At 41.9% G+C, this 16643-nt stretch overlaps 1 protein-coding gene across 1 annotated transcript; it reads left to right on the forward strand.

The window, feature by feature from the left end:
• The first annotated feature begins 352 nt into the window (after positions 1 to 352).
• On the forward strand, positions 353 to 8887 carry CREG1 (cellular repressor of E1A stimulated genes 1). Its single transcript, XM_033146776.1, has 4 exons — positions 353 to 734; positions 4947 to 5066; positions 6112 to 6299; positions 6938 to 8887. Coding segments are annotated over exons 1-4 (684 nt in total). The 5' UTR covers positions 353 to 359; the 3' UTR covers positions 6939 to 8887.
• Positions 8888 to 16643: the final 7756 nt, after the last annotated feature.

The raw sequence follows: 16643 nt of genomic DNA on the forward strand, positions 1-16643 counted from the left end.
TAAAGCCTCGCGTCTCTCTCCTCCCTTCCCTTCACCCGTATAAGGTGAGTGTTTTTGTCCTGTGGCACCACCCTCCGGCAAATCTCATTGGCAAATTTCAAGACGCTGTGCATCATTGGCAGAGAGCTGCATAATCCCCACCCCTAATATGTAAGCCGTCTTCTCATCTCTTCCGCCCTTAGCACAGCTCTCATTGGCAAAAACGAGAAATTGGAGTGCAGCTATTGGCTAAAAATGATAAGGCCTGCCCTCCTGACGGCTTCTCTCACGCGGTTTACTTCCGCTATACAGAAACGGGCAAAGCGAAGGGCCTCTATTGGCTGCGGCGCGAACGGGGGGCGGGTCGCACGGCTTGGAAGATGCCTGGGCCCCGCCGCCCTGGTCCGCAGAATCTACCTAGGCAAAGCTTCGCTCAGGTGTCCGAGGCAGGAGGTGTGAGATACGCGCGCGCGAGAGAGCGAGCAATGTGGTCGTTGCAGCTGCTGCTGCTTTCGTTGGTGGGGGTCTCCGGGGTGGTTCAAATCCCTCCGCACGAGGACGTGGCTCGGGTCGCGCGCTTCGTGGCGCACTCGTGCGATTGGGGTGCGCTCGCCACGCTCTCCGCGCAAGACCCGCCGATGCGGGGCCAGCCTTTCTCCAACGTCTTCTCCGTCAGCGACGGGCCGCGGGGGTCGAGCAGCGGGGTGCCTTACATGTACCTGACGCCGCTTGAGGTCTCCGTGCAAGATTTGCAGGTGAGGGGACCGGGGGCGGTCGGGCGTTTCAGTTATTCTGAGACGAGGGAAGACCTCGCGACCCAGCAGCAGCAACTGGCTGAGGCCGGCTGTAGTTATTCAGTGCCGTGAAATGTACTTTGCACGTGTTCGGAGGCACTGTCGCGGGGCTGAGCTTTGTTACTGAAACAAGGTTCTGAAGCTGAGGCCTGGTGAGTTCTAAATCAAGTTATGTCTTGTGTGTACTTCATCATTATTAATTACAATGTGCATGTACAATTGTGTTATGTATATAAAGTGCCTTAAGAAGGCATTTGGTTTTTTATTTTAAAAAACCCCCATAAAATTTAAATTATTTCAATATATAATGACATAAATTATTTCTGCTTTTTATCCCATTCATTCTGATGAGCATTCTTTGTTATTTCAGTTGTTTCTGCAAACAACCTTGTGAGGTAAGTTAGGCCAAGGTTTATGACTGTCTCAGTGTCTCCCAGCAAGCCTTATGACTCTGCACAAAGATCTGAATGCGAGTCTTCAGAGCCAAATAAAATGTAATGTGAAAAGGGTCTCCTATGTTAATAAAAGTTTGAAAGAGTGGGATAAATGAAAATCCTGGAGTTAGGGGAGGTTTTTAGTCTTCTCCTGAACTATCTTCCTAATAAAACCGCATGCACACCTTCTTCCACAGCTGCTGTTCGTCTTTCAGGGCAAAACATACAGTTGTTGCTTATCATATAGGTGCCAGTATGTTTGCCCTTAGAGACAATTTTGCAAAAAAAATAAAAATAAAAAAATAGTGCTTACCCATTCCAAAACTCCTGCCCTGTCCTGGTAATTCTATGAAAATGTCAACATACAATTTTTTTTTCATTTATAGTTAACATGTTCTATATTTTTCTAAAGAACCTTGTCAGGATCTGCTTTGTGGGCCAAATTTGACAGGTGGGTGGAGCAACCATGATTTAGCAAACTCACCTTGGTTTCAACATCCCAGCTTGTGGCCAGTCCTGAGCTATAGCTTAAGGCAGGGGTCAGCAAACTTTTTCAGCAGGGGGCCAGTCCACCGTCCCTCAGACCATGTGTTGGGCCGGACTATATTTTGAAAAAAAATATGAATGCATTCCTATGCCCCACAAATAACCCAGAGATGCATTTTAAATAAAAGCACACATTCTACTCATGTAAAAACATGATGATTCCTGGACCATCCGCGGGCCGGATTTAGAAGGCGATTGGGCCGCATCTGGCCCCCGGGCCTTAGTTTGGGGACCCTGGCTTAAGATCTAAACTGTAGGTCAGGAGCAGGGAACCTTCTACATCCTGAAAGCCACATTCAGTTCTGGGTATCATTCCGGGGCATACATGTAAGTGGTAGGGCAAGAGGCAACTAGGTGGAAGCAACGAATGTAAATGTTACGTTTGTACAGTAGTTTAGTTTCTACACATACGCTCGCACATCGCTCTCTTATCCTCCATCCAGACAAGAAAGAAGTATTATCAGAGTTCAAGGACACATTCAAGCCAGGGAAAAACACTCAAGGTGTGAAGCATTGAGGCATATGGCTTGGGGAGAATCCTGTGGGCAAGATAGAAAGGGCTGGAGGGCTGCATTGGACCCCCCCCCCCCTCGTCCCAATATTGCTCACCCCAGCTTTAGTTAATAAAATGTTACACTTAAACATGCTTTGTTTTACTTAGATGTGGTGAATAACTACATCTGCATATGCTTAATCTTCACAGTTGTTTCAATTTTGCAGTGAGGTTATTAGTATAGTTTCCTAATGCAGTGTTTTTCAACCTTTTTTGGGCAAAGGCACACTTGTTTCATGAAAAAAATCACGAGGCACACCACCATTAGAAAATGTTAAAAAATTTAACTCTGTGCCTATATTGACTATATATAAAGTAATTCTCTTGAATTTTTCAATTTTTCCCACGGCACACCAGGCAACATCTCGCAGCACACTAGTGTGCCACGGAACAGTGGTTGAAAAACACTGTCCTAATGCATGTATTGCAATTGATGACATAGGAAAATACTGATCTAATTGAAGCTTGGTAAGCATTGTTATGAACAGAAGGATTATTAACCTCTTTGCCTGCCCTTCTAAAGAATGCAGGAAGTTTAGCACAGCCTTAATCTGTATGTTGCGAAACTTGCATTCAATTGATCAAACCAACTAATGGATATGTAGCCAAATAAGATGAATACATAAGATGAGTGGGAAAGTCTGTTGTATAAGGATGAAAAGACAATCTGTAAATATAAATTGAGGAAAATGCATAAACAATAAACAACAATAATCGATTGAAACCTTCATACTCATTGGGGATTGAGCTATTAATAACTGCAGTGTGAAAAGACTGAGGAGCAAACACTGCACAGCTATTGCAATAGTTTTGTAATCTGAGAATCTTTACATTTTTTCAAACATTTTAGTTGGCTTGTGGTAGAAATAAGATTAGCAATATACCGGTATTTCTTGGAATCTGTTAAATTTACTTTGTCCACTTCAGGTCCTACTTTTGAAAAACGTCTTTTGCACACAGAGAATTGTGACATGATTTGCAGGGATTGATTTGTAAATAAACCTACTGATGAACAAACCCATCTTCAAGGGGTCTTATTTAATTTGAGCAGCTCAAATGAGGCGTCATTGAGGTCTAAAAACTGCACGCCATCCATGTTCTCTCTAATTTGGGAATGAAGAACTTGTGCCCTTCCAGATGTTGTTGGACTCCCACTCTCATCAGCTGCAGTCAACATGGCCAATGGCCAGGAATTACAGAAGGTTTATATTGTGCAAATAAGTGTCTAGTAATATCTGATGGGCATTGCATTGGCTACCCCTACTTTAACCCGTGAAGCCACTTTATTACAGGCAAAAACTAGATTGATATGGCATACTTTGGTGTTAACAAAGCTGTGACTCCTAATAAATGCTCAGTTTTTCTGTAGGGCAGCAATAGAGATCTGTGGCCTTCAGATGCCTCTGGCCTGCAACTTCCATCATCATCGACAACTGGTTGTGCTATCTGGGATGATAAAGAGTTTTAGTCCAGCAACCTGTGGAGGGCTACAGGCTCTCCATTCCTTCTGAAGGAGGCTGCAAATTATTTGCCTTAACATATGTTTTCACAGATACCTGAAAGTTTTTGGGCTTGTATTCTGTTTTTTTGGAAATAAGAACAGTGTTTGCTGTTCCTACACTTTATTGTGGCCTTGCAGATCCCTTGAAACACATAATGATCTATCTTATATGGTTCAATGCGTTTTTGCTACCTCCTTTAGAAACCCCAAGTGAATGTCATCAGGTCTTCTAAGCTTTGATTATTATTTATCTTGTTAGACTTCTCTGTTGAACTATCTTTTGTGGTAGTGGTTGGCTATAACATACCAATTTTGTCTCTTCGCTCCCACACACACCAATTTCCGATTTTGCCTAACATCCAGTACGATGAAGAGTTTGAAGAACTTGATTTTGCTTGGTCCCAATAAAAGTATTGGCCACCTATAATTCATGAATATTGCAGTTTGATTCTGATATTTCAGAGTGGATTTCACTTGTATGCTGTAAAAATAGTCAACTGCAATGTGACAAAACTCTCCGACTTAGCATTGCTTCCCAAAATCTTGATATGGTTTAATGGACAATTCTATTAAGCTTACTCAATAGCTTATTTCTCTTCAGAAAGTGGAAGGAATATCTCAACAAGTGCTGCCATCTCTTATCTCTTGTAACGTACAGTACAGCTTTTTGGACTGCCTTCAGTCATATGAAGACATCTGCTTACAGATAACGCTCCCAATGTAACCATGATTCAGCTGTTTCTTGACTGTTTTTCTCCTGTCACTGCCATTGGTTTATATTGTGCAAATAAGTGCCAAATGTGTGGTTTTTATGCTTAAAATCATGTGCTGCTGAAACTTCACTTTTTTGGGCTGAAAAATGAAACTAGTGGAATTTCCCAAGAGGTCACTGACAGCTTTACAGCTTTGTGCCTGTAAAAAGAAGAGAAGCAAATTTCAACACTGTGTGACTTTTACAATTTCATTATATGACCATGACCCTTGAATTGCAAAGAAAATGAAACTCATCCAGACACACAGTATCTCTTATTTTAGCATGGAAATGCTCATCAAGTATCCAGATCAGCTTGTTTTAAATGCGCTAACCTATTCAGCAAATCTAGAAAATTTATGTATTTTTTTTGCCACTTGCATTGCAGGTAAATGCCAATGCCTCCCTAACAATGTCCTTGGCACAGACACCTTACTGCAAGAAAGAAGGTTATGATCCTCAGAATCCACTGTGTGCCCATGTGATCTTCTCTGGAATAGTTGAAAAGGTAGGCCTACACTGATATTTGGGCATACCAGAAGAATATAATGCTCACTGGCTGAGAACTAGAAAGCAAGTTTCATAACACTGAGGATATATGTCTCTGAAATATAGTTATTTAGAAGTTACCTTCCATGCATTCAAATAATTTAAGAAAGGGGGAGCAGAGCTGTGTGTGCTGGACGTGTGTCAAAAATACCTGTTTTAGCATGTTCTATCCCTAAATTGTTGCACATTCCCAGGTGTGAAGCGGGAACCAAATGCTTATATGTTTCTCCATGCAGTCAGGAACACCAATTGTGTAGGGCTATCACATGATCAGCACACATTCATCTAAAACTGTTCTGGGTGGTTTCCACAACCCTTCAGAAAAGATTTGGGGTGGACAAGGAGATGAGACAGAATGGAAGTTCCATTTTGCAGCCTGAAGTCTTTGAGCTAACAGAAATACTTTGTTGGATACTGCCCTATGTGTACTTACATTTCATTAATCCTGTTGAACTCAGTGGGACTTACCTGTAGGTTGACTAGACATGCACAGGATTGCATTGTTAGGTAAAATCAAAGAGCTGTAACTTTCTTGAAGAAACCCCATGTGTTTTCTTGTTCCATGTACTTTGGGTGTGTTGAAAAATTAGGAAGTATTGTGTAAGCTTTATAATACCTGACTAACGTCACATAAATAGCATATCAGAGTATATGGGTCAAGTAGTCATGAAAACATCTTGGTTTGGATCCAGAGGAAGTTAGTCATACTTTTATCTCATTGATTTAAGAGGAACTGAAATTGACTAACTTTCTCTGACTTCAGCACTGAGTATTACTTGAATAAGATTTATATGTACACTCTTCTCTCTCTTTTTCTTGCATCTTGAGATAGTTTGAAAGAAAGTACAAGATAACTGTGGTTAACTAATATGTCTGTGACATAGCTGTCAACTTTTCCCTTTTCTTGCGAGGAATCCTATTCAGGATAAGGGATTTCCCTTAAAAAAGGGAAAAGTTGACAGCTATGGTCTGTGAAATTACATATTTGGTAACCTGTTTGTTAGGTTCAGAATGGTACAGAAGCAGACTTTGCAAAGAAGGCTCTCTTCAGTAGACATCCTGAAATGGCTACGTGGCCATCTGGTCATAACTGGTTTTTTGCTAAACTCAACATTACCAACATCTGGGTCCTGGACTACTTTGGTGGAATCAAAACTGTGACTCCTCAAGAATATTTTAAAGCTACACCATAGTAAGTATTCAAGTTACATTGCTTGGGGAATCTTGTTTTTCAGCATCTGGTTTCTTTATTCCACAATACTCCTTAAGTGATCCTGAAAGCCATAGGATTTGAAGTGGTCACTTATTTTTATATATATTTGAGAGAGACCAAGGAAGCAGAGGGCTAAGAGCAGATCTTTAAGGACCCAAAAAATTTGAAGGAAAGCAGCGGAAGAGCTCCTATGGAAATGCTGAAATAACTTTTAGGTTGTAAAAGAGACATCAAAGGACAGAACCAGAGAGAACTAGGGTATCAAGGGTGTCAAAGAAGAGCACAGCTATATATCTCTCACTGAAATAAATGGGACTTCAAAAGCTGAACATTGGTTATTTTCAAATGCTATCCAAAAGTTATGTTGGTTTTCATCTAGTCCGGTAGTGTCTATTCTGATGGGTCTCAGGCAAACATCTCTTCTAGTCTTTCAGAGAGTGGTCCCTTTTAATTTGAGATGGAAGAAGTGAAACTTAAGACTGTCCATATAAAGCATGTGCTCTACCACTGAACAATGGAATATCCTCTGTACAGCAGGGCCTTGCAAAAGAAAGTACCAAGACATTAAGACTCACTACATAACATTTTAATTTCTTTTTATTTTTTCTTCTCTGTAGGCAAGGAAGATGCTTGAATGAAACATTGTCTTCTTTTTCACTGGTCACTTTTGTAACAAGAAACCATCCAAAAACTGAGATAATCTTGTAGAATCTCAAAACTGCACATTCCTTTGGAATTCTAAGGGATTGCTTATGCCATATGAGTACAAAAAGGCTTTTAAAGTATGGTTTCCTTACAAAGGAAATCTTAAATTCTGTGCACAAATATATTTAGATTATGCAAATCTGCATACTGAGCATCATTGATTCTGCTTTTGGGACTTTGATTTTTAAAGAAGCTATTTTTCAACAAGCTTATTTAGAGAAAAATACAATTGGGGCTACATCTCTGAAATGGAGAAAGAGAAAAGTGCAGTGGAGAAAATTTGTTGTTGAAGAAACATCCTGAAATGTTTAGCTATATTCTGGACTTGATCCACAGATTCATGTGTAGCATCGTTCTCTGGGTGATTTATGCTGTCAGCTGACCATATTGATAAGGGATATGCCTGCAGCCCTAATTCAGCTAGGGTCAGTTTATGCATATGTGTGACTACAACACAAAGGCAATACATATTGGCAAGTGAAGTGCTAAACTTGATGTGTCTGTAGTAGTTCAGTGAAACTGCCCCAGTTATGTAGAAAGGGGGATGTCAGTGATTTTAGCAGTAGAGCGGAGCACATGAGTGTGGGCACTAAACCATCTTTCCATCCATAGCTTACCTCCCTGCAGGATCTCTTTCTGAGTGCTTGTAGCTTAGCAGAGTTTGCCTGTAGTATTGGGGCTTAACTGAGAGGAAAAGCTACTAGGGTACAGACTGCAGGGTGGTAGGCCTTGGGTGGGCAAAGTGTCCTATGATCCTCAACCATGTGGCCCTTTGCTGTTAAAATTGGACCCTACCCAGATCTTTCTTCTTACGCAATTTGGGGCAGTTCTGTGTTTAAACTCATAGCAATGTTACCACTATGTCTAATTTGATCTGATACCATATGACAGAACTACAGGCTTAGCTATATTCACCTCTGTGCCTTATTTACTGCTTGTGCCAAAAAAACTCTGAAGACTTCATTTGAACTTAACATAATGTCAGTTCCATTATGGATCATCTTTTTTAAAATCAACTAAGTTGTAGTCCTTGATTATAGAGTTGCTGAAGTATTCTGTAAACCCATTGTTAAAGAAATAATATGATTCTTCCCAGTGCCACAAGATTGATTGATAACAATCTTTAATTATTAGATATTCTGATGAGAGTACCACACAGAATGCATTAATCATATGAAACCCTGTTGTCTTACCACAGAGCAGAAAAAGAATTCTAATATATAATGTGGAGCCATGTTCCCATACCTGGTGCCCTCCAGATTTTGCTGGACTACAACTCTATCCCTGACCAGCTGACTGGGGCTGATGGGTGTTGGATTCCAACAATATCTGGAGGGCTGCAGGTTAGTCACCCCTGGGGAAGGCTGATGTTGAAGGCATGCTGCTGTCTCTCTTGATGAGTATTGCTTGTTTTGTGTTGAAAAGTGTTCTGTCATAGCGGATACATGATTGAAATCTGAGAAGACCAAGCTGAAATGACAGAAGAGAAGTGCGAAACCCACAAAGGGTAGTGTGAATCCTGCCAAGGACTTGTCACTTTCAAGGCATAAAATGTCTTTGACCTCATTCTTTTCTTCATCCACAATTGCTAAGGTATAAGATAATTAGAAATTTTTGGTGGCTGTTCTTGCTGTGTTGCTGTCAGGTTAACTAAACAAGTTAGGCCTTAGTCATCAAGATGTTTCCTTGGAAGTAATTTTCACTTATTTATAGAAGTAACTTTCTCTACCTCTGATGTGGCTACAAATGGCTTGCATATTTTTATCTTGAGAAATTACGTAATTGTGTTGCACATGGAAGTTCCAGCTTCCATAATAAATCTATAGTTAAACAGTATGGAAATAAAAATATATTCTTGGAAATGAAGTTGCCCTGTTTCTTATTATATGTTGTGTTTCATATTTGTGGGGGGGGGGGAGAGGAATAGAGGAAAATTTTTAACAGTGTAAATTGTCTGAAAGTGTGTAAAATATGCGAATTAAAATTTACAGCATATTTTCCAGATCAGATTTTCTTATGCCTGCCATGATTTTTAAAGAAAGACAGTTTTTATTGTGAAACTTAAATCTGATAACTAATATATAATCTGGTGTTTTTCCTCAGTGTGTGCTTCTAGTCTGCAACATTTTTTTTTCTTTTGTACTAATTGGGTAAGTAATTTCAAAAGAGTCTGATTTGGCTTAATCAGTATGATTTAATGCTTCCCTCTTTTATACTGACTACTACCTAGGTTTCATATTCATGAAGGTAAAGTGACAAGTGTTGGGAAAAGATCCCCTGATAGATAAACCATTTAAACTAGAGGATAATACTTCTGGGAACAGCTACTGAGAACAGTCAGCTGCAGTCAGAAGTACCGATGCCAGCCTAAGAACATGAAAAGAGTCTACTGGATCAGGCCAATGGCCCATCTTGTCCAGCATCCTGTTCTCACAGTGGCCAACTAGATGCCTATGAGAAGCAGATTATTCGCAATAAGCAAAGGCTGCACTTTGAGGCAGCACACTTGCCTGATCTCTCCCAATCTAAACACTGTATGGAGTGTGTGTGTGTTTGGGGAAGAAGAAAGGTCTAAATTTTGCAGGGGTTTTGTGGAAGCACAAATTGATTTTTTGCTTTGCACAGACACATACTGTGTCTGTGAAGGATAAGCCATCTAGAGTTTTCCACTCCTGTATTGGTGTTCCCAACTGCAGCATGTTACCTTTCCCCTAAGTGAGAATGGCCTGCTCAGGAATCTTACTGTGATTAGTGCTAAAAGCTGCACTCTGCTCCCAGTGACCTTGCTAGGGCAAGCGGAAGCATGATTGTTTTGCCCCCCCCCCCCCGCCTTTAAGTGCCTAATTATGTTGCCATTCTGGTTTGGATTTTCTGCTGTGACAAAGGTTACACAACTGTGTCACAAACGCAATCAGTTCTCATTGACAACATTATTTTGTGTCTGCTCCTGTTCTTGATTTGAGGCAAGGAAGAATCAAAAGGAAATGAAGAAAAGGGATTCTTTTCTAAAGGCAGTGGAGTTTCCCAGCAGACAGTTGGATGTTATTCATAATTGTCATATCAGTGTTGAACAGAAGAGGGTGCCATACACTGTTAGATTATTTTGTTTGATCAATGAAGTTTTACAGCCTTTACTTTAAAATAGGTTCGCTTTTAAATGGAATCTAGGCACAGGTTTGCAGTGACAACAGAAGGAATCTGGGGTGCTGGTGGCCTCTTGCATTAAACCTCACTCACTTTTGATTTTTCATTTGCTTGACAGTAAATGACAGTAATATTTTATTGGAATCCGATGGACCCCTCTAAAGTCCTTGCTGGGAATAACAATGATTGATTCTCGTTATGACCCCAGTTTAACATAAAAAAATACATCTTTATTGGTACTGCATTCCAAAAGCAGTCCAGTGCTGTAAGGGAAGGGCTGTAGCTCAGTGGTAGAGCATCTGCTTTGTGTGCAGAAGGTTTCAGGTTCAGTCTCCAGTATCTCCAGACAGAGCTGGAAGAGACTCCTGTCTGGAAGCCTAGAGAGCTGCTGTCACCCCATGCGAACAATACTGATCTAGATGAACCAGTGGTCTCGCTCTGGATAAAAGTAGCTTACTTCATCCCTTGGATCCTACAGTAGTGCTGTTCAGATGTTCAAAGAACACAAGGAGGCATAATATGTGTAAAGGGTGTGCCCTACTCACTGCATTGAGTGGGAAGATCTGAGGGTGGGATCCCAAGTGTGCTCAGTTGAAGCTTCTGCTTAAAAGTCCCTAAAATATCAGAAGGCCGCTTCAAGTAGCTCAGAGCAGAGCTTTCAGTGCACTTGCCTCTGCTCCAAGAAACAGCATCCCTGCTGAGATATGGTAGGTGCCCTCTTTCTGTACTTCCAGGTAACAATTGAAGACATTTTTGTTGCGCGACCTGTTTTTTCATATGGATGACAAGGTCTGCCTTAAGCGTTCGTTTTGCATTGCTTTTAGAGCTGTTGTCAGTTGGTTTGGTGTACTGTTTTTAAAATGATTTTAGGTGCTTTTATGGTATGTATGTAAATTGCCCTGAGGCATACGTAAAAGGGAATTAAAAAATAATTTTTCTGTGATTAGTAACCATGATAATAAAGTTACAGGTATCTGAAGAAGTGTGCATGCACACAAAAGCTCATACCAAGAACAAACTTAGTTGGTCTCTAAGGTGCTACTGGAAACTTAGTTGGTCTCTAAGGTGCTACTGGAAGGATTTTTTTATTTTGTCATGATAATAAAGGGTTCCTGATTGCAGAGTGTAAGCATGAATTAGCTTAGAATTGCCTTTCAGGCCTTCCCAGTCAACATGGGAGGGTTAGGGGTAGAGGGAATGGTAATAGTGGCCCTGTCCTCCTTACATATTTTATACCCTCAGTGCCAGATTTAGGGCTATGTGTGCGGTTCCCTCGCACAGCAGGACACCAAGCCAAGGAGGCGCAAAACTGACATGGTTCCCTTGAGAGCATGCGCAGAGCAGAAGGTGAAGAGTGGCGGAGGGCACTAAATTTTGTCTTTGCTCAGGGCACCATATTACCAAAGTCCACCCCGATATTCTCATGTGTTCTTTGAACACTTGATCAGGGCAAATGTTAACTTAAATTCAGCACTGGACTCCTAATAGGAAACCCTGGATGAGAAAGTGGATGAGATCCATAGGTGAACTAATGGGCCCATAGTAAATGATGGAAGGGGATTAATGTACCCCCTGTAGCCTATTCTCCCCCCCCCCATGCTTAAAAATGTGAAAAAAAACCAGTCCTGTATCATGAGAATGCTAGCTCCTGTGTCAACTTGGAACAGAGTTAACCCCAAGGTAAAATTAACTCCTGGGGTCTGAGAGTACCCCCTGCCTCCCTGGGCAGTGATTTGTAATCTTTAAAAAAAACGTAGAGAGGAATTCCCTTTCTTGTTCTAGAAAAACTGGAAAAAACTACTCCTGTGCTCTAGAAGTGCTATAACCACGGCAATTAAAATCTACAAAATGCTGAGTTGTATCTCTGTTCCATTTTTAGAAGCTGCTGGGAATAAAATGGACTCCAGTTAGTTTAAGTGCTTGATAGTTTTAATTTCCAATGTGTTTCAATAGGGGAGAATCAGTCCCATTATCACTTAGTATGTTTAGCTTCCTGAGGAGGAGGACATGAAACATCACAGTACAAGCCTGCACACCCCCAACAGCAGCGGCAAAAAGGTGAGTCCTTGTGCCCACCAGGCCTAACCAACATGGTCCATGCACTTCTTTCAGGCAGTGTGCTTGCTGAAGGGAGATGGGCTCTGCTGAGCAGGCTGTCATGGGCTGGATGTTGGCTTCACCTGCTGAGCAGCAGCCTGAAGGAGCAGAAGGCAAAGTGACTCCACCTGCTGCTGATCAGCCTTCTTGCTCCTGATGCGAACCAGCTGGCTCCAGCTTTCTTAAGCAGGGTTTCCAGCCTCAGTCAATTGCTGGAAACATTTGTTGTTCGTGGCCAGACCTTGCTGCTGCTTGCTTTTCATGAGCTTGGGCTCTCGGCTTTCTTGACCCCCGGACGTCTGACTGCACTGAGATACTCCTGACCTTAGGACTGGACTGAACCTTGCATTTGGACTCTGGCCCCAGGCAAGTATCGCCCTGAAACTTGACTGGTTAACTGGCCTCGCTCACCACTCAGCTCTGCTGTGGCTGAGCAGCATGGGACACTGAGTCCATATATATTTGGCACTGTCTGCCAGCAGTGCTGTTAGCTGAGATTGTGTGGTGGTGGAGGATCAGTAGCTCTGCCCTTCACCAAAGAGGCTGCATAGGGGCCTGACAGAAATGATAGGCCAGCAACATGGAGTTTCAGGCTGCCAGGTGGAAGGACTTCAACATGCTGCTTTCCATTTCTTGTCTTATTCCTGAGGGTAAGGCAGCCCAGACGGATGTGGACAAGTTCACAAGATGCTCATGTTCTCCTCCCCATTGATAATTGGCACTCAGTTGCCTGTGTGCCAAGTATCAATGGGGAGAACATGAGCATATTGGCCCACGTTGCAAGCATGTTTTTTCTTCTGTGCTTCAGAGTCCAGAATCTCCCAGACAAACCTCAGAAGGTCTTCATACTGGATCTATCTTCTGTACCCACCTTGAAAGTAGGGTGTGGATATGGCCCTGTTGCTCTGAACCCTGCTCCCATCTTGGACCCTGCCAGTTGTCTACTCTGTGCTGTGGGTTCTTCCTTTACTGAGCAATATGGCTCAGATGAAACTCTTACTAAGTTTGCATGAGATCAAAGTCAGGTGCAAAAGATGCAGGGAAGGAACAGGGTACCCTTGCTTTCTGTACCAAAATTACTGTATCAACCTCCAGTACCAATTTCCTTTATTTTAGCAATTTCCTTTATTTTAGCAATTTCCTTTATTTTATGGGAGGGAGCTTGACTTTTTATTGCTGTTGTTAAATGCTCGGGAGTACAAAACTCTTGCTGATCTCTACTGCAAATAGCCCAGAGATCTACTAGCAGGTCCTGGTCTACCTTCTTCCCACTCTTGGTCTAAGGCAGTGTTTTTCAACCTTTTTTGGGCAAAGGCACACTTGTTTCCTGAAAAAAATCACGAGGCACACCACCATTAGAAAATGTTAAAAATTTTAACTCTGTGCCTATATTGACTATATATAAAGTAATTTTTCAATTTTTCCCACGGCAAACCAGGCAACATCTCACGGCACACTAGTGTGCCGCGGAACAGTGGTTGAAAAACACTGGTCTAAGGGATGAGGGACACTTGAGATAAAGTGTATCTGTTGTCATCTGTGAATCCCGCACCTTGTTAAAATATGGAACATATCTGATACCTTGTATATACAACCTGTTACACAGAGGATTTTCACATCCATCAAAAATTGAGGTTTGAAGAAAAGACTGCTGCTTCAGGAACTTAGAAACTTGTGGGGGTGTTGTTCTTTTAATGTCAGGGATGGGCAACCTGTGGCCCTCCAAATACTGTTGGACTCTTTTTTTTTTTTTAATAAGAATTTATTGGCATTTTTCTATAACAACATATACCCACACCCACACCTACAATTAAACAAATGCAAAACAAATAAAACAAATACAAACAATGTCAAGTTTTCTTATTGCATCTTTCTAGAAAAAAAAAAAAAATTTCTATTTCCATATCTTGACTATTGACTTCCCCTGCCTTTTCACCTTCGAGTTTATATCCTTAATCTATTTTATAACCATTTCTCCTAAAAAAGAAAAAAGAAATTAAATTCAGTTGTATAATTACAATCAATTATATCTTCAACATTTTACTAAAAATACATCATCATAATAATACCTCGTCATAATTCTTCTTCATTTATTCTTATCGATTTCTTATCTTAATCTACATCTTGATCTCAATCCTCTTAATCCATAAACTTAATCCACTTAAATTCACTTTACTTATACTCCCCCTCACAGATCTTCACAACTCATTCGATCAAATCTATCTCTTCTATCCTTAAGATTGCTGCTAATAACATGATAACTTGAAATATCTCCTTTCATGTTCAAATAAAAAATATAACAGAAAATTGTTGACAGTATTCACCCTCCGATTTCAGTTTACCATATCAGGCTACCTTAAATTTTACTTAATGCTTCACCCCACACCCCCTCTGTCCATTATTCTTCTCCTGGTGGCTTCAGCACTAAACTTCCATGTAGCTTCCCTCTCCAAACGTCCACAGATCCAGGCACAGTCCAAATCTCTCCTTGCCACGAGATCAGAGGTATCCATCTCATCATCTCTCAGCTTCTTCGGTTCTTTGTAACATTTCTTTTCTTCTTGTAAATACCTTAATTCTCTGTCCCTGGCCCCCGAGCTCACACCTCGGGGACTGGATATAAGAAATCTTGACGTCGCCTTGGGGCTGCCACCCCCAGAAAGCGAATTTCTTCTCCGAAGTAGCTCACTCATTTCTCTCCAACTTTGCATCAACCCTCTCAGCTCCTTGGCAAGGCATTCTTCCAAAATGTCAAAAGTTTTAAAAGCCTCCTCTGTGGGCAATTGGTTCCATTTCAGACCCCCACACAAGACTTTGACTTTTCTACAAAGCAGTTCCACCTTCAAGGCAGTGAGTCTCTGTTCATCCGTTAGTCCAGAGTTCAATACCAGTTCAAGGACGAAACCCAACATACTGGCAGAGGAGGAGGAAGTGGGTGTCATATTTCTACTCCCCTCTTTGTTCGTCGCCATTTTCCTGAGCTGGAGCGCAAATACCGCAACTTTAAATGGAGATATTTTCCTCTAGTTAACTTCCCGAAAGAAAAGTTTGCCAGTCTCATGTGTCGATTTTAAATACATTGTAACCAGTTCTGTAGCAGTAATCACTCAAATTGGTTAGATTCTTGAGCTCGAAGGGAGGGAGGCAGGCTGCCCTTCTCCTTCCCCCCGGATCGTCCCAAAAGCACGATTTCTACTCAAATTCTTTACTCACGACCACCGGGTTCCTTTAGCTCCATTCTTCACAGGTAGAACTTAGACGCTCACCGCGGGCTCTGTCGCCGCATTTGCATCCCGGTTGGGGCATGTCCCCGAAGCCCGGCTCCGGTTGTCCCTTCACCCCCACTCCCCCTTTACAGGGGGAGCGAGGGAAGGGTTCGGAGCCTCCGCGGGCGCTGCCGGGGAGCCCAGGGTGCGGGACGCTCTTCCCGCACCCCAACCGGAGCCCCGCTTTGCGGTAGCGGGGCTCCTGACCCCCGGGATGGACAGGGCGCTTCGGACCCGAAGCAGCCCTCGACCACCCGGCGATTGCGTCGCCGCCGGAAGTCCCAAATACTGTTGGACTCTAATTCTCATCAGCCTCAGTCAGTATGGCCAATCAAGGATGGTGGGAAGTGGAAGTCCAAGAACACCTGTAGCCCACAACTTCCCCATCCCTGTTTTATGGAAACTACTTTAGGAGCCTTTGTTTGGGGGAGGGGGATGCAGTACCAAGTGTTTTTATGTATAAATGTAAAAAGCTGCCTCATTTTGTGGTTTAGGGAAAGGTGCCTTGATTTTGACATAAAGTAATCCATGGTGAGATTTGTATGGGTTGTAAAATGGTGTTGGTTTTGTTCCCCGATGGGCAAAATCGATCCACATAACTTGGAATGTGAGTGACTCTTGAATTACTTCCATCTGAGTGGGTATCACCAGTTGCCATCATAGAAGAGAAACACTTTGGTTTTGTGAGTTGAAATAGTTGCTTTTTTCAGTATAATACAGATTCAGCCATTGCTGCTTAAAACAGCATTTGACAGGCCACTTTATAATGAAGGCCTGGCAACAATGGATTGTAATCTTAAAATGCTAGTGTATATATAATCTCTTAAAATGTTTAGTGCCGCTTGAAGAGAAATGTAATGAACAAGTGATTAAATCGGCACTGTATGGGAGTGTTCTCACCTCTAGTACCATACCTGCGTATTCTTTCTTTTTGGGCATGTCCCTCTCTTCCATTGCCTGTCAAGTAGCAAGAGGCAGGCAGCTATTAGGGGTGATGATGTGCTTCAAATGATACCTATTGTTCAGAGAAACAAGGAAATGTGTAGAGTATTTCTTCCAGGAGTGGCTGCAGTAAAATAGTCACGGATTCCTGTTTAGTTTTGTATGCTCT

This window comes from Lacerta agilis, chromosome 4 (assembly GCF_009819535.1).
Source record: "Lacerta agilis isolate rLacAgi1 chromosome 4, rLacAgi1.pri, whole genome shotgun sequence".
NCBI classification, from domain to species: domain Eukaryota; kingdom Metazoa; phylum Chordata; class Lepidosauria; order Squamata; family Lacertidae; genus Lacerta; species Lacerta agilis.